At 61.5% G+C, this 16,553-nt stretch overlaps 1 protein-coding gene across 4 annotated transcripts; it reads left to right on the forward strand.

Moving 5' to 3' along the window:
* Positions 1-4,876: 4,876 nt before the first annotated feature.
* Positions 4,877-16,410, forward strand: DIPK1B (divergent protein kinase domain 1B). Of its 4 annotated transcripts, none has more exons than XM_054501753.2 (5): positions 4,877-5,108; positions 10,000-10,134; positions 14,274-14,381; positions 14,478-14,654; positions 15,335-16,410. In XM_054501753.2, the coding sequence occupies exons 1-5, from the start codon at positions 5,046-5,048 to the stop codon at positions 16,145-16,147; spliced, it is 1,296 nt and encodes a 431-aa protein (XP_054357728.1). In that variant the 5' UTR covers positions 4,877-5,045; the 3' UTR covers positions 16,148-16,410. The 4 variants fall into 4 exon arrangements, with proteins under 4 accessions (XP_054357728.1, XP_063506134.1, XP_063506133.1 ...); XM_063650063.1 differs by lacking the exon at positions 4,877-5,108 and adding an exon at positions 6,218-6,814 and having other exon boundaries at positions 15,491-16,410; XM_063650062.1 differs by lacking the exon at positions 4,877-5,108 and adding an exon at positions 6,219-6,814.
* Positions 16,411-16,553: the final 143 nt, after the last annotated feature.

Consider the following 16,553-nt stretch of genomic DNA (forward strand, 5'->3'; position numbering starts at 1 on the left):
TTGACTCTCTGACACGACTACTAGGTTCACTCCTTGTTTCCAAAAGGCAAAATTAGCTTACAAGGAGCTCTTGTCCCAGTGAACCACCTGACCACGGAGGCCTTGTGACTGGAGCCTGACAGTCCCATTTGGAGGGTTTTCAACTCAGACACAACCACCACAAGGAAGGAGGGCCCGAGAGCTTCTCTTTGCAAACGGAAGACTCTGTATTCAACAGCAGCGGGCGGGTCCTCAGTGATATGTCAGCTTCACATCGAAAGCGGCAGCTCTCCCTTTGGGGGAAACTTGACCCGCCGCACTCCACCATCTGAGGAAAAGCTCATGGCTCTCCAGGGCCCTCGATCCACCAGAGCCCCCTAAACAGCTGCTCACCTGGTGTGCTCACCGGCTTGCTGTCAACAAATACGTGGGTAAATCTCTGTTCAAGGCTGTCAACTCTGAAGGCTGTGAGACCCCTGATTTCCTACTTCACACCTCTATATTTCTGTGTGTGTGTCTTTAATTCCTCTAGTGCCGCTGGGTTAGGGTCTCCCTGACCAAGCTGGTCTCAGCACGTCTCTACTAAAAATACAAAAAAAGGCCGGGCGTGGTGGCTCACGCCTGTAATCCCAGCACTTTGGGAGGCCGAGGTGGGCGGATCACGAGGTCAGGAGATCAAGACCATCTTGGCTAACACAGTGAAACCCTGTCTCTACTAAAAATACAAAAAATTAGCTGGGTGCAGTGACGGGCGCCTGTAGTCCCAGCTACTCGGGAGGCTGAGGCAGGAGAATGGCGTGAACTCGGGAGGCGGAGCTTGCAGTGAGCTGAGATCGCACCATTGCACTCCAACCTGGGTAACAGAGCAAGACTCCGTCTCAAAAAAAAAAAAGGTCTGGGTGTGAGTAGGGGGTGATGGGAAGAGATGCAGTTATAGCAGTTGGAATGGGACATGCCAGTTTTGCAGCAGGGCAGGGAGAGCAATGGGCCCCCTGCCTGGGGAGGAAACTCCCAGGCCTCAGGAGGAATGGGAAGGAAAGAGAGGGTACGAAGGTCCTCCACTTTCAGAATTGTCCCCAGAGCCTGCCCCGACGGTGTGTGAGCCTGTGTCTCTGCGTCTGTGTCTGTGCAGCGGACCTTTCGTTTACCTGTCGTTTGCCCTGGCCAGGGTTTGAGCTCAGGGCCTCAGGCCACGAAGGGCCCTGGAAACAGCAAGGCACGGCCCAGTTCCTGCCCCTCACACCTGAGATACCGGTCAGCACCTCCCGGGTCCTCTGCCCCATTCATGTTCCAGGCAGGTGGATGCCACCCATTAGTGGTGTAGAAACAAGGGCCCCAAAACGAGAACTAGACCCACTCAAACTGAACTGGAACCCGGCCAGGGCCCATTCCATACACACTTGATGGGCCAGTGTCCCCAGACAGTGTGCAGGTTCTGGGCCGGGCGCTGCAGATGCACAGGAGACCGTGCTCCCTAGCCCCTGCCTGGAGGGAGCACCCCATCCCGCGGGCCCTGCTGGGAAATGCCTTTTTGGAAGATCTCGGGCACAGGGTCACCCAGGGCCGGCTATGCGCTCACCAGGCACTCCTCCCAGGGCGGGCCATCTCCCTCCTGGCAGCCTGGGAGTGGCACTGAGGCTGCGCTCATCCTTCTCATGGCCCACACCTTCCCCAGATCCTGACTCACGGATCACTCTCTCCTACGCCCCTCCCCCAGGAAGCCCTCCTCGGGAGACCCTCCAGAACTTTCTTGGCCGTGGTCTTGGCCTGGCTCACACTGACGGAAGGTGTGAGCTCCTGCACCCTCCAGCTGAGCTCCCTGCAGGCCGGACTGACCACCACTGCCCTGCGCCCACTCCCCCTGGCCCTGGGACAGCCCTCCTGCAGGAGGAGGACAGGCCACACAGGGAAGTACATGCTCTCCCAGCTGCAGACATGGCAAGGCCTCCCTCCAGGCCGGGAGAAGCCTGTGTGTTGGCCTCTTGGTGCTTGTGCTCTGTGTCCCATCCTCTCGTACTGCTCTTCCCTTTCTTGGGCTCCAGGACCCTCGCTGGGAGACAGACAGTGCTTGGATCGAGGGAGAGAGGAAAGGTCACTCGGGGACATGGCAGTCCCTCTTCCCAGCCTGGGCTACAGCTACCTTGGGGGTCACTGAGACTGGGAGGGTCTACCTGCTACTTTCTTCCACTGGCCCCTCTCCCCTTCCTCATGTTGCCTCCAGCCCTGTCCATCCAGGTCTCTGGCCTAGGCCACTGCCACACCCCCAGGCCCACCCCTCCTTTCTATACCTGGCATAGAACCCTGACCCCATTGCCCCCTGGCCTTGTCCCTCTCTGTTTAACTCCCTGCCACGCAATTCTGTGGGGAGGGGCTCATTCTTTCAACAGATGATACCAGAAGGATTGGATGTACATGTGCAAAAAATGCTAACAAAACCCCCAAGCCCCAAACTGAAAACCCTCCGATCCACACCCTGCACAATACACAAAAGTTAACTGGAATTGGGTCGTTGACTTAAATATGAAGCCGAATACTATACAACTTCTAGAAGAAAGCACAGAAAACCTTCGTGACCTTCAGTTAGGCAAAAATTTCTTAGAGATGACACACTCAGAGCACGATCCGGGCTGGTTGCAGTGGCTCACTCACGCCCAGAATCCCAGTGCTTTGGGAAGCCAACGTCGGAGGATCGCTTGAGCCCAAAAGTTCAAGACCAGCCTGGGCAACATGGCAAAACCCCATCTCTACAAAACACTAAAAAATTAGCCTGGTGTGGCCAGGCGCGGTGGCTCATGCCTGTAATGCCAGCACTTTGGGAGGCCAAGCCAGGCGGATCATGAGGTCAGGAGTGATCCTGGCCAACACAGTGAAACCATGTCTCTACTAAAAATACAAAAATTATCTGGGCATGGTGGCAAGTGCCTGTAATCCCAGCTACTCGGGAGGCAGAGGCAGGAGAATCACTTGAACCAGGGAGTCAGAGGTTGCAGTGAGCCGAGATCGCACCACAGCACTCCAGCTTGGCGATAGAGCAAGACTCTGTCTCAAAAAAAAAAAAAAAAAAAAAAAATAGGCTGGTGTGGTGGTGGCACACACCTGTAGTCCCAGCTACTTAGGAGGCTGAGGCAGGAGGATCGCTTGACCCAGGAGCTGGAAGCTTCAGTGAACCATGATTGGGCCACTGGACTCCCACCTGGGTGACAGAGTGAGAACTCGTCTCAAAACAAATAAGCAAAAGCACAATCTATAAAAGAAAAAAATAGTTAAATTGGCCCTTATCAAAATCAACAACTTCTCCTTGAAAGATACGGTTGGCCAGGCGCGGTGGCTCACACCTGTAATCCCAGCACTTTGGGAGGCCGAGGCGGGCGGATCACCCTGAGGTTAGGGGTTCGAGATCAGCCTTGCCAACATTGCAAAACCCTGTCTCTACTAAAAATACAAAAATTAGCCGGGCATGGTGGCTTGCACCTGTAGTTCCAGCTACTTGGGAGGCTGAGGCAGGAGAATCTCTTGAAGCTGGGTGGCGGAGGTTGCAGTGAGCTGAGATCGCGCCACTGAACTCCAGCCTGGGCTACAAGAGTGACACTCCATCAAAAAAAAAAAAAAAAAAGAAAAGAAAAGAAATAAACTGTTAAGAGAATGAAAAGAAAGCCACGGACTGGGAGAAAAATCCTTGCAAATCACATGTGTAATAATGAGCAGATATCCAGAAGATATAAAGAAGTCTCAGGCCAGGCATGGTGACTCACGCCTGTAATCCCAGCACTTTAGGAGGCTGAGGCAGGTGGATCACTTGAGGCCAGGAGTTTGAGACCACTCCCGCCTGGGCAACATAGCAAGACTCCCTCTCAAAAAAAAAAAAAAAAAAAAGTCTTGGCTGGGCACCGGGTGACTCATGCCTGTAACCCCAGCACTTTGGGAGGCCAAGGCGGGATGATCCCTTGAGCCCAGGAGTTCGAGACCAGCCTGGGCAAAACAGCGAGACCCAGTCTCATTCTAGATATTAAAAATTAAAACCAAAATGTAAAGAAGTCTCAAAACTTAATAATAAGGAAACAACGTGATTTTTATTAATGGTCAAAAACTTGAATGGACTTCGGAGAAGATACACAGGTGGTAACTGAGCACGCAGAAAGTGTGTTAAACACGCGAACCACAGCCCCAGCGAGACGCCACCACCAGGGAAATGGCTAAAATTTAAAAACCTGCGGATAGCAAGAGCCGCCCGGGATGCGGAGCAGCTGGAAGCGCCGGCGGCCGCGGGGAGGGAGCGAGTCTTGGCAGCTGCTGGCTGCGCCCCACATCCCTCACTGTCCAACTCAGCCCCTCCAGGTGTTTACCCAAGTGCAATGAAAGCTTCTGTTCACACGGAACCTGCCTGTGGAGGCGGCAGCGGCTCATCCCCGAGCATCCCACGCGGAGGCGAAGGGAGTGTCCTCGCGGCGAGTGGCCAAGGCGTGGGGTCTCAGCCAGGAGGGAAGGATCGGACCCTGGGGCGGGCTGCAGGCTCGGCCAGCCCAGGGCTCCGCGCGACTGACCCCATCCTGAGGACCCAGGGGAAGGACCAGCCCTGGCTCTGCGGCCTCGAACCGGGGGCGCGCGTGGGGAGCCCTGAACCCCGCAGCCTTCGCAGCGCACGGGGCCTCTCTCCAGCGTGGGAAGAGCTCTCGAGACGCCCAGGAGCCCGACAGGCGCGCCCCCGGCCCCGGCTCCGGCTCCCGGCCCATCCCGCGCGCCCCCGGCCCCTCCCGCAGCCCCGTTGCATGAGGGGCGGGGTCTGTGGGTGGGCGGGGCCTCGGTGCCCGCCCCCTCCTCAGCCGAGCCGGGGTCGAGGGCGGGCCGCGCGCCAAGCCCCGCCCCCGCGCGCCTCCGCCGCGACCCTCCCCCGCGCGCCCCGCCGCGCCGCCGTCGGCCGTCAGAAAGGCGCGCGCCCTCGCCTTTAACGCGGGCCCGGGGGCGCGCGGCCCGCATGGCGAGGGAGCGGCGGCCGCTGCGGGCCGGGCCGGGCCGGGGCTGAGGCCGAGCGAGCCGCGGGGCCCGCGCAGTCCCGGCCGGAGCCCACCATGCGGCGGCTGCGGCGCCTGGCGCACCTGGTGCTCTTCTGCCCCTTCTCCAAGGGCCTGCAGGTAAGCGCGGTGCGCGCCCGCCGCCCCCGGCCGCCTCTGCTTGGGGAGGCCGAGCTCCAGCCCCGGAGTGGGCGGAGTGCGGAGCGGGACCCCGGGTTCGGACACGAGGGGTTCATGAGCCCAGGGTGGGCAGCGGGGAGGGGGTGAGTGGCTCGGGAAGGACGGGACGCTGGGGGAGGGGCGGTGGCGGCGACAGGAGGGTCGGGGCGCGGGGATGCTGCGGCCTGGAGGCCCTCGCCCCGACCTGCAGGCGGTCCCTGCCCCCCAGGCCCAGAAACCACACAAAAGTCCTTTCCTCTTTTCTCCACTTAAAAAATAAGGTGTGTTGTTCTGCGGTAGAAAACTTGGGACACACAGAAACGCCCTGGCAAGGACATGACCTCCCCGCCCCCTGCCCCTTCATCCTATCAGCCAGCCATAGCGCGGGGATCCTGCCCTGACCCCGGGATGACCTTGAACAAGTCACCGTCCCCCCCAGGGGCCTGGCCGGGTCCGCAGGGGAGGCCCAGGCTGCCTTGGGTTCCAGCTGCCAGGAGCCCTTTCACCTTCTGCTTTGGGGAGATGCAGGCCAGGCCCATCAGGCTTCAATCATCCGGGGCCCGGCCTCTGATGGGATGCCCTCCCCGACTCTCCAGGACCCCAGCCATCTGCCAGAGGAGCCAGTCCTGGTCAGATTTGCCTGTATCTCCCTGGCCCCCGCAGGGTGGTCCTGGGTCAGCAGGAGGAACCCTGCCTGGGTCCTGCCTGAGCTCAGGGCCTGGCTGGCCTCAGCTCCCCTTCTGGGAAGAGTGTATGGAACCCAGCAACTCACAGATTGCAGCAAGACCCTCTGTGCCTACCTGGGGCTTCAGGTTGTGGTGGTCCCGGCTCAGCCTTGGGGCAGGGTGAGAGCTAAGGGGTCTGAGGACCACCCCGGTCGCTGGGAGGTGGGGTGCACAGTGGTCCCCTCCCCCAAGGAAAGGCCTCGACCAGCAGCTGCAGAAGAGATGCTGATGCTTGGAGCTCCGCCCAGGAATGGCAGCAGAGGAGTGTTGGCTGTTCCCAGGGTGGCTGGCTCGGGGCCAGAGCCCTGGTGGGAGCCCAGCCTGCCCCTCTAGTGGTGAGGGCCTCAGTTTCCTGGCCTTGTGAACTGCTTTTCTGGGTTAGTGCTGTGGGGCTCCCGGCCCATGGTCTGAGCCTGCTGGGCTGAGGACCACTGTGCTGTTCCCATCCCCTGGGTGACCCTCCAAGTGGCTACACCGGGAGCTGGTCCCCACCTGCCCCTGCAAAGCCCCAGCCCACGTCCTGGATGGTGGGGCCACCTCCACACTCAAGCTTTGCCCGTCCATCTGTGCCAGGCCCGGGAGCCAGGGTGGGCCAGGGAGCACTGTGGGAGCCTTGCAGAGCAGCTGCTTGGGACCCCAGGACCCACAGCGGGGTCAGGGATGGCAGCTGGGGAAGATCAAGACCTAGGGGAGAGCTGGGCGAGGTGACTCCTGCCTGTAATGCCAGGACCTTGGGAGCCTTGGTGGGAGGGTCACTTGAAGCTGGGAGTTCGAGGCTGCAGTGAGCTGTGACTGGACCACTGCACTCCAGCCTGGGCAACACAGCAAGACCCTGTCTCAAAAGAACAACAGCAACGAAAGAGCTGGGGGATGAACCAGAGCTGGCCAGGCGGAAATAGGCCCTGGCCCAAGCCCAGTTGGGGCTCTGGGGAGCAGAACTGGGTAAGTCCCTAGCTTGGCATCACTGTCCCCAGCTGGGGTCAGCCCTAGGCCCAAGGCCAGCTGCAACCTCCCTCCTCCTGGCTGTCCTCCGAGGCCCCGCCCATGCTGGGCCTCCCTGCGTGGCCCTGCCTCTGGCACGTTCACCCCAGATGGAGCCGTCCGACCTTATCCTGCCAGAACAACACCCACCGCCCATTGTTTCTCTGCTTTCCTGTTTTTCATCTTGAGCAAGTCTGCCGGAAACAGATTCAGTGCCCAGGACAAGTGGTCTGAGGGGACGGAGACCAACCTGGGCCTGGAGGGCTCCCCCCACCGGAGCCACGTCCTCTGCTCCAGGACCCCCAGGACCCCACTGCTACTGGAGCTCTGGGCCCTTCCCCAGCTGCTGGGGGTCCTCCCTCTGTAGCCCTGCCTGGGGCGGCCATCAGTGAGTGGATGCCGGGGAAGCAGGAGACCAGGGCCCACCCATCCTGAAAGAACCAGAAAAAACGACTTCAGCTGCCTGGGCTGTGCCTTGTCCTCGTTGAGGAGCTGGTGGCCCCATTTTAGGGAGGAGTCCCCTGCTCACGGCCTAAGCTGGGCTGCAGCCCATGACCTCTGATGGGGGCTCTGACTTGGGCACGTGGGGGTGTGGCCAGGCGCTGCCAGGAGGAGGATGTGACCAGTGGGCAGCCTCTCCCTGGCCGCAGGTGGTCAGGAGGCCACAGGGAGTGCTTGGAGCCAGCAGTGGGGCCTCTCTGAGGGGAAGCTGGCCCCCAAGCCTGGACCCTTCACCCTTCAGCTGCAGGTCAGGGATGTCTGAGCCCCTGCGTAGGGCAAGTCCGCTCTGCTGGCCAGTGCCTGAGAGGCCTGAAATTTGCTAGGGGGCTGGGGAGAGGGAAGGTGGCATGCAGCTGTCCCTGGCTGTCGCCCTTGGAAGCCCAGCTTGGAGGCCTGCACTCTAGAGCCCATGCCTGAGCCTCCTCATGCTGGTAGGAAAACCAAGGCAGAGGGACTGAGGATGGCAGAGTGACCTGGAGCCCTCCCTAAAAGCTGGCTCCCAGACATCTGGGTCAGAGCTTTAGGCAGGGGCCAGCGGCTGCATGCTTACTTTTTTTTTTGAGATGGAGTCTCACTCTGTCGCCCAGGCTGGAGTGCAATGGTGCCATCTCAGCTCACCACAACCTCTGCCTCCCGGGTTCAAGCGATTCTCCTGCCTCAGCTTGCCAAGTAACTGGGATTACAGGCGTGTGCCACCATGCCTGGCTAATTTTGTATTTTTAGTAGAGATGGCGTTTCTCCATGTTGGTCAGGCTGGTCTCCAACTCCCGACCTCAGGTGATCCGCCTGCCTCAGCCTCCCAAAGTGCTGGGATTACAGGCGTGAGCCGCCGCGCCTGGTCTTAATTTTTAACTGTGGTAAAATACATATAGCATAAAATGTATCATCTTAACCCTGCTTAAGTGCACAGTTTAGTGGTCACCTCCCGCTGTCCGCAGAGCTCTCCAGCTTCCCAAACTGAAGCTCTGTCTGCATCAAACGCACACTCCCAGTCCCTTCCCAGCCCCCGGCTCCCTCGACTGTCCTCCCTGTCTCTATGATTTTGGTGACTCTGGGGACCTCGTGTAAGTGGGTCCTGCAGGATTTGTGCTTTGGTGACGGGCTCATTTCACTGAGCCTCTTGTCCTGGGGTTCCTCCCTTCTGGGTGAACATCAGAATCTCCTTCCTTCTCAGGGCGCAGTCACTCCGCAGTGTGATAGGATAGACGCAGCTGCTCTTCCATCCCCCAGCTGTGAACTCAAGGACTGCCCACCGCTGGGCTGTTGTGAACATTGGTGTCTGAGTCTGTGTCTTTTTTTTTTTTTTCTGAGATAGGGTCTCGCTTTGTCACCCAGGCTGGAGTGTAGTTTGCGGTCACAGCTCACTGCAGCTTCAACCTCCCGGGTTCAATCAGTCCTCCAGCCTCAGCCTCCCAAGTAGCTGGGACTACAGAAGTGAGTCACCATGTCCAGCTAATTTTGTATTTTTAGTAGAGATGGGGTTTTGCCATGTTGCCCGGGCTGGTCTCGAACTCCTGAGCTCAAGCAAGCCACCCACCTCAGCCTCCCAAAGAGCTGGGATTACAGGGTGAGCCACCGCACCCAGCTAATTTTTGTATTTTTGTAGAGGCGGGGTTTCACTATGTTGCCCAGGATGGTCTCAAACTCCTGGGCTCAAGCAATCTGCCTGCCTCAGCCTCCCAGAGTGCTGGGTTTACAGGGTGAGCCACCGTGCCCGGCCCGCCTGCATCTCTTAAAGGCTTCCAGGATGTGGCTGCGTTGGGCTCCTGGGGCCCCGTTCTCCAAACCTGGTTCTCCTTGCGGACCTGGTCCGGCCGGAACTTCCCACCAATCTGCGTTACAGTGGGAAAAACAGGGGCAGTGTCTCTCGCGGTGGGCGCGCTCACCTGGCCTTGTGCGGAGGTGACGATGTGATGAAATGAGGTCAGGGTAGGAAGGGTTTGTAAAAGTATCTTCATTCGGCCGGGCACAGTGGCTCACACCTGTAATCCCAGCACTTTGGGAGGCCAAGGCAGGTAGATCACCTGAGGTCAGGAGTTCAAGACCAGCCTAGCCAACATGGTGAAACCCCATCTCTACTAAAAATACAAAAATTAGCTGGTCGTGGTGGTGCATGCCTGTGGTCCCAGTTACTGGGGAGGCTGAGTCAGGAGAATCGCTTGAACCCAGGAGGCAGAGGTTGCAGTGAGCCGAGATCGCACCACTGCACTGCAGCCTGGGCTACAGAGTGAGACTCCCTCTTAAAAAAAAAAAAAAAAAAAAAATCTTCATTCAGCAGAGGAAAGAATCGGCCACCCTGTAGTCCCCTGGTTTTGACATTTATTTGTACCTGCCCATAACATTGAAAAGTCTGGGCAGCGCCTGCCCCCACCTCCGGCCCCTGCAGCCCCTGGTATGTGACCCTAGAGAGGCAGAGGCAGGAGCGGGGTGTCGCTAAGCTGGGGGTGATTCTGAGAGGCAGAGCCAGGAGTGGGGTGTCGCTGAGCTGGGGGTGATTCTAGAAGACGGGGGCGCCAGCGGGCCAAGGGGATGGCACGGGAAGGCTGGGGTGGATCCGGAGGCCCTTCCCGTGGGAAGTGGGGTTGAGAGCACCCTGAGCCTGGGTGCCCCGAGGGCACCTCCTCACGCAGCCCCTTCCCCCACAGGGTCGGCTCCCAGGCCTCAGGGTCCGCTGCATCTTCCTGGCCTGGCTGGGTGTCTTTGCGGGCAGCTGGCTGGTGTACGTGCACTACTCGTCCTACTCGGAGCGCTGTCGTGGCCATGTCTGCCAGGTGGTCATTGTAAGTGTTGCTTGTGCGGGCTGGGGACTGGGCCGTGCCCCCTGCTGCCCAAGACGCTGGGGCATCAGGCCCTGGAGACACCTTCCTCCCCAGACCCAGGGCCCACGAGGCACGTGGGTTTCTAGGTGGAATCTGCAAAGCTGCCTCAGGCTGGGTGTGGAGGACGGGGGTCCAGGGGAGGACGGGGGAGATGTACGAGGCTGCCTCAGGCTGGATGTGGAGGATGGGGGTCCAGAGGAGGATGGGGGAGACGTGGGGGCGGCTGTAGGGGCCCAGGAGAGAGGGAGAGGCTTGAGGCTGGGGGCTGGGGGCAGACGGCAGGGCAGACTCCAGAAATCTTTGGGAGGGATGATGTTTAGCAGGAAGCCTGGGGTGGGCAGCTGGCCTCACTGGTCCAGGATAGAGACCCCCGTGTGGTGTCCTCACTGGCCGGGATAGAGCCCCCCACATGATATCCTCCGTGGCCTGGGAATGGAGACCCCCATGTGCTGGCCTCACTGGTCCGGGATGGAGGCCCCCACAGGATATCCTCTGTGGCCCGGGATGGAGACTCCCATGTGCTGGCCTTAGTGGCCTTGCTAGCTCCCCTGGGACCAGGGGTCCCCCGAGGCAGGTGGCAGGGCAAGGTCCTCCACAGCCTCCACCTCAGGGAGACAGGGCTAAGTCCCCTGGCGTATGTGAGCATGTGTGTGTCTGGGAGCAAAAGTGTCCACATGAGTGCACACCAAGGTGACCCCTGTCCCTCCCCACACCCTGTGACTAGCTCAGAGGGGAGGTCATCCCAGCTCTGTCTTCCTGGCAGACCCTAGACTCGCCCAGAACTGGGCGGGTCCCCCACTGAATTTTGACCCCAGGCTGCCCGATGACCAGGGTTCCGATGCCTCCACTCCCCTTGGGGTCAGGCCTGGGCATAGAAGGATCTGGCCTGTAGCAGTGGCCACCGTGGGTTGTCATGGGGGATTGGGTGCAGGGAGACCCCAGGTTCAGTATGTCCTCCGTCAGATGGGGAGGGCGCCTCTCCTGGCAACTGGGTGGTGGATGAAGCTACCCGGGTGGGCATGGGCAGGCCTGTGCCCCACAGAGCCATGTCTGACGGGGGCCACATGTGGAAAGGCCCAGAGGTGGCAGTGGAGGAGTGGGGTGTGGGGTCCGGAGCTAGGAGAGCTTCTGTGCTCAGGACTTGTTTGGAGCCCATGCCAGCCCAGGGGAGACCTCTGGGCCTCTGGCACCAGGCCTTGCTCACCCTTGAAGTCCAGGGGGCCTCTAAGCCCAGCAGGGCGGGAGGGTGGCACATTGGGCTCGCCCTGGGGCCATGGATGGGGAGGGCTGTGCCCCGAGCAGCTGCACCCCTGGAGCTCCTAGAAGGACCGACGAGGTGGAGGGGCTGGACCTCCGGGCTGGGGTGTTGTGGGTCGGGGCGGGTGGGAGTGAGCAGAGGATTCACATGGCCAGGCGGGTTCTGAGCTTCTACTGGGTGCCGGACCACAAAGGCCGCTGCGGAGCAGGAGGAGGTGCCCCCGCAAACTAGAGGAAGCTGCAGCGTCAGTTTCCCAGGGTGCCCTGGCCCTTTGCCCAGCGGGGGTTTCCCTGGCTGCTCAGAGCCTTCCCAGAGGTCAGGCCAAGCCCAGCTCTCCTGAAGCCACCCCAGGGGCCATGGAGACGTCCCCTCCTTCCCAGAGGAGGTTCCCTGCCCCGCCTCGTGGGGGCATTGGACGCCTCAGAGAGGTGCAGAGGCTGGCCCAGTTCACACAGCAAGGCAGCAGCAGTGCAGGGCCAGTCCCAGGTTCCACCAGGTCCCTCGCGAGGCCAAGAACTGGACCGTGAGTCCCCACTGAGCCCTGCTGCGGACGGGGAACAGGCTGGGTGGTGAGGGGACCGATGTGCGGTGGGGGCCCTGATGAGGCCAAGCACACGCCCGCCTCAGCCTCTGAGGAAGCCTCTCCCCACCCTGCTAGGTGCTGGGAGGCGCCCAGGACCATGGGGGTAGCTCCATCTCCCCACTCCTGGGGGACCCCGGAGCCCCAGCCCCAGCCCCAGCCTGGCAGAGAGCAGTGTCACCCACAGGCTCCTTCCCCAGCACCACTGTGTGCCAGGAGCAGGGCAGCCTCCTGCGGGTCTGGGGCTCCGGGTGCAGGGGGCTGGTCTGGGGTTCCGGGTTCAGGGGCTGGGTGGTCTGGGGTTCTGGGTGCAGGGGGCTGGTCTGGGGTTCCGGGTGCAGGGGGCTGGTCTGGGGTTCCGGGTGCAGGGGGCTGGTCTGGGGTTCCGGGTGCAGGGGGCTGGTCTGGGGCTCCGGGTGCAGGGAGCTGGCTGGTCGGGGGCCCCGGGTGCAGGGGGCTGGTCTGCGGACGGGAGTGGATTCCAGTGGCAAAGGGCCTGCCTGCAAGGTGGAGGGTTGGACAAGTGTGCGGTTTTCCTTCATTTTCCTTTTCTGTCTTGATGAAGAGCCGGCGTTTTCTTGCTGCCGGAACAGAGGCTGCCTTCATGACTCACGTGGCGGGGTCCTCGGCCTTCAGTTGGCCCATCTCACTCTGGTCCCCATCCTTGGTGTGTGGGGGGCGGGGATCCTCCCTCCTCCCCACCCCTGGAGGGCGGGGTGTTCCGCAGCTCCCCTCCCCAGCTCCCTCCAAGCCTGCTCGGCCAGGCTCCATGGCAACTGAGGCTGTAGATCCAGGAATTCTCCCCCCACCCCTAGAGGGGCGGGCCAGCTCCATTGCTCCATCACCTCCTGCGGGGCGCTGGGATTGAGGGGCTGCCAGGCTCCTGGAGCTGGGGTGGGGGCTGAGGAGGGGTGGCAGCCAGCCCCAGGCCTGATGTAATTACCGCTAACAATGTCTCCCTGGGGGTCTGGCTAAGGAGGGGGCCTGTGGGACCGGGAAGGACAGGCCTGGAGTCATTGTGGAGCCCCAGGGGTCCATTTTCTAAGCCTTGACAAACAGCTCTGACAACGGAGCGCTTGAGCCTGGGCACTGGCCTCGAAGGGCCTGGAGAGGAGGTAGAGGCTGGGGCTCCATTGCCCGCTCCACCCCAGGGGTACCCTTGAGACTGTCAGCTCTGGCGGTGAGCCCTGTCCTGGCTGCACTTGAGGCAAACAGTGAGGCCGCGGCCTGTGCTCCTGCCTCAGCCTGGGGAAGGCTGGGCCAGGCTGAAGATGGAGGCCAAGTCCTTGGGACAGGAGGAGACCCACGCCTGGGAGAGGTGGAAAGCCACCCAGAAGCTGCCATGCAGATGTGGCTCTGGGCATCAGGATCTGTCGTGAGAACCCCCATGAGTGCCCAGTGCAGAATGGCTGGCAGCTCGCCCTGACGGGGAGCAGAGGAGCTGGACGCGGCGCCCTTCACGGGATGACACCCAGCTGTTTGACCTGTGACCGGGGGGTTGCTTCTCTGACAGAGGCCCTGTGGCTCTTGTCTGACTCCTGTCCAGGTTCTGCCAGCCTGACCATCCATCACTGGGCACCAAGAGCCCACCCTTTTGTTCTTCCTGGCATCCCGGGGAAAGCCCTGCCTGGGCGGGGCAGCTCCTGGCCCTTCAGATGGAAGACGCAGTCCAGTCAGCACCACCATAGGAAACAAGTTCAGGGATGTCTCACTTACTGATCCGGGCAGGGAGGGCGCCGTGAGTCAGGGGGGCCGTCCTCCCTCCTGGCGTCACCCGAGGCAGGAATGAAGAGTCAGGCAGAGAGAGCGCGTGTGGCAGCTGGTGGTGTAGATATTAGGGACTAGGGTGAATTCTAGTTCACCGGCCAATGCCTGGCTGGTCCAGTGAGCTGGGTCGGCTGGGCGGGAGAGCTGCCTCCAGGTCCCTGCCTCTGGCCCTGGCCCGGGGTTGATACTGGGTGTGGTGTGTGTCTCATGTCCAGGCAGTGGCCTTTGCTGTGCCGTCCTGTTACAGGAGCCAGGATGGTGGGGACGGGACCGGACCGGAGGGTTGGCGGGGCTGCCCCTGCAGCCAACAGCCCCATTCTGCAGCCACCAGTGGCATGACCCAGGGCCCCGGCACTGCCTGTGTGAGGGGCTGGCAGCTTTTCAACTACAGCAAGTGGAGGCCCCTGCCAGCAGGACTTCGGGCCTGTGGGGAGGGGCTCAGTGGGGCAGGGGCGTGTCTGCCCCGCCCGGCACGCCCTGCACCTGTCTCCTCAGTGTGACCAGTACCGCAAGGGGATCATCTCGGGCTCCGTCTGCCAGGACCTGTGTGAGCTGCATATGGTGGAGTGGAGGACCTGCCTTTCGGTGGCCGCGGGCCAACAGGTATAGCCACTGGCAGGGCGGGTGGGCCTGGGGCTGATACTGCCCATGCAGTGGGAGGGGGACGTCTGCACGGAGGACCTCTATGGCCCTGTCCAGGTGTACAGCGGGCTCTGGCGGGACAAGGATGTAACCATCAAGTGTGGCATTGAGGAGACCCTGGACTCCAAGGCCCGGTCGGATGTGGCCCCCCGGCGGGAGCTGGTACTGTTTGACAAGCCCACCCGGGGCACCTCCATCAAGGAATTCCGGGAGATGACCCTCAGCTTCCTCAAGGTCAGGCAGCTCTCCTGGGGGGCAGGGCAGGAGTCCACACCACAGTCATGTGCCCAGCGGGCAGCCCTGGCACCAACATGCCCAGCGCAAAGGCACAGATGGGCCCAAGTGGACCCTGGGCAGACCTCCCATCTCCCCCAGCCCCTGGGCATGAGCCCTGCCAGGGAAGGAGCCTCTCCAGGGCTGGGGGCAAGGGTTGGGGGCTCCGGTGGGCTGGCAGCTGAGGTCGAGAGGAGGCTCCTGCAGTGAAGGGCCGTGGGTCCAGCAGGGCAGGTGCCCCGAATGGAGACCAGGGCTTGTGGAGAGGGGCCGCTTCCCAGGGCTTCAGCCAGTGCATGCCCTCCGCCCTGTGCCGATTCTCATCCTCAGGGAAGCTCTGAGGCTTCTCTGCCCAGGTGCCTACCCCCGAGCTCTCCAGGTGCACCCAAGGCTGCCAGGAGGCAGGAGGTCTGTCTGGAGGTGGGAGGTCTGTCTGGCAGCAGCAACACAGGCCAGCAGAGTGAGTGGACACGTTGCTGGCTGCCTCCTCCACCCGTGTAGCTGTGGGCTGGGACCCCTAACCTGGCAGATGTGCTGGTCTGGCCGGCAGACCACCCCGCCAGGAGGACCAGGTCAAGGCCAGCTTGTGCTCCCAGACATCAAATCAACGGGCTTTTCCTTTCTTTGGTCCCAAACACCAGGCGAACCTGGGAGACCTGCCTTCCCTGCCGGCGCTGGTTGGCCAGGTCCTGCTCATGGCTGACTTCAACAAGGACAACCGTGTGTCCTTGGCGGAAGCCAAGTCCGTGTGGGCCCTGCTGCAGCGTAACGAGTTCCTGCTGCTGCTGTCCCTGCAGGAGAAGGAGCACGCCTCCAGACTGCTGGGCTACTGCGGGGACCTCTACCTCACCGAGGGCGTGCCGCATGGCGCCTGGCACGCGGCCGCCCTTCCACCCCTGTTGCGCCCACTGCTGCCGCCTGCCCTGCAGGGTGCTCTCCAGCAGTGGCTGGGGCCCGCGTGGCCTTGGCGGGCCAAGATTGCCATCGGCCTGCTGGAGTTCGTGGAGGAGCTCTTCCACGGCTCTTATGGGACTTTCTACATGTGTGAGACCACACTGGCCAACGTGGGCTACACAGCCACCTACGACTTCAAGATGGCCGACCTGCAGCAGGTGGCACCCGAGGCCACCGTGCGCCGCTTCCTGCAGGGCCGCCGCTGCGAACACAGCGCCGACTGCACCTATGGGCGCGACTGCAGGGCCCCATGTGACAGGCTGATGAGGCAGTGCAAGGGCGACCTCATCCAGCCCAACCTGGCCAAGGTGTGCGCGCTGCTACGGGGCTACCTGCTGCCTGGCGCGCCCGCCGACCTCCGCGAGGAGCTGGGCACACAGCTGCGCACCTGCACCACGCTGAGTGGGCTGGCCAGCCAGGTAGAGGCCCATCACTCGCTGGTGCTCAGCCACCTCAAGACTCTGCTCTGGAAGAAGATCTCCAACACCAAGTACTCTTGATGCGGCAGCGAGGGGCCTGGCCACCCTTCCTGGAGCTGGCCAGGTGCCAGGGTCCAGCCCTCCCTCAAGGAATCCCGTCAGAAGATGTGAAATGCAACTCTGTTGCAAAATCACTCCCCTATGGTCAGGGCTCTGGATTCCAACACCACAGACATGAGACCCCAGCTCAGAGCAAAGGCGGACGTGGACATCCCGGCAGGAGGGCCCTCCAAGGGGGTTTGTTACTCTGAAGAATGTAATGTCAATAAACAGCTTTTATGTAATGCCCAGGGCTGAGGACTCTGAGCCCCCATCGATGCTGCGCCTGGGACCCTTCGTCCTGCTGTGGATCCACCCAGCCCAGGCACTCAGGCTGGGGTTGAGCCCCTGAATCCTGGGGAGGCAGCCCTCAGGTGTTAGTCCAAGG

Source organism: Pongo pygmaeus, chromosome 13, assembly GCF_028885625.2.
Source record: "Pongo pygmaeus isolate AG05252 chromosome 13, NHGRI_mPonPyg2-v2.0_pri, whole genome shotgun sequence".
NCBI classification, from domain to species: domain Eukaryota; kingdom Metazoa; phylum Chordata; class Mammalia; order Primates; family Hominidae; genus Pongo; species Pongo pygmaeus.

What these genes read in the sequence shown, in the direction of transcription:
- DIPK1B (XM_063650062.1), top strand. Translation starts at nt 6,743, where the DNA reads ATGAACCAGAGCTGGCCAGGCGGAAATAGGCCCTGGCCCAAGCCCAGT. An exon ending in GCTCTGGGGAGCAGAACTGG is followed by an intron (nt 6,815 to 9,999) that starts GTAAGTCCCTAG and finishes CTTCCCCCACAG; the next exon opens with GGTCGGCTCCCAGGCCTCAG. An exon ending in TGACCCTCAGCTTCCTCAAG is followed by an intron (nt 14,655 to 15,334) that starts GTCAGGCAGCTC and finishes CCCAAACACCAG; the next exon opens with GCGAACCTGGGAGACCTGCC.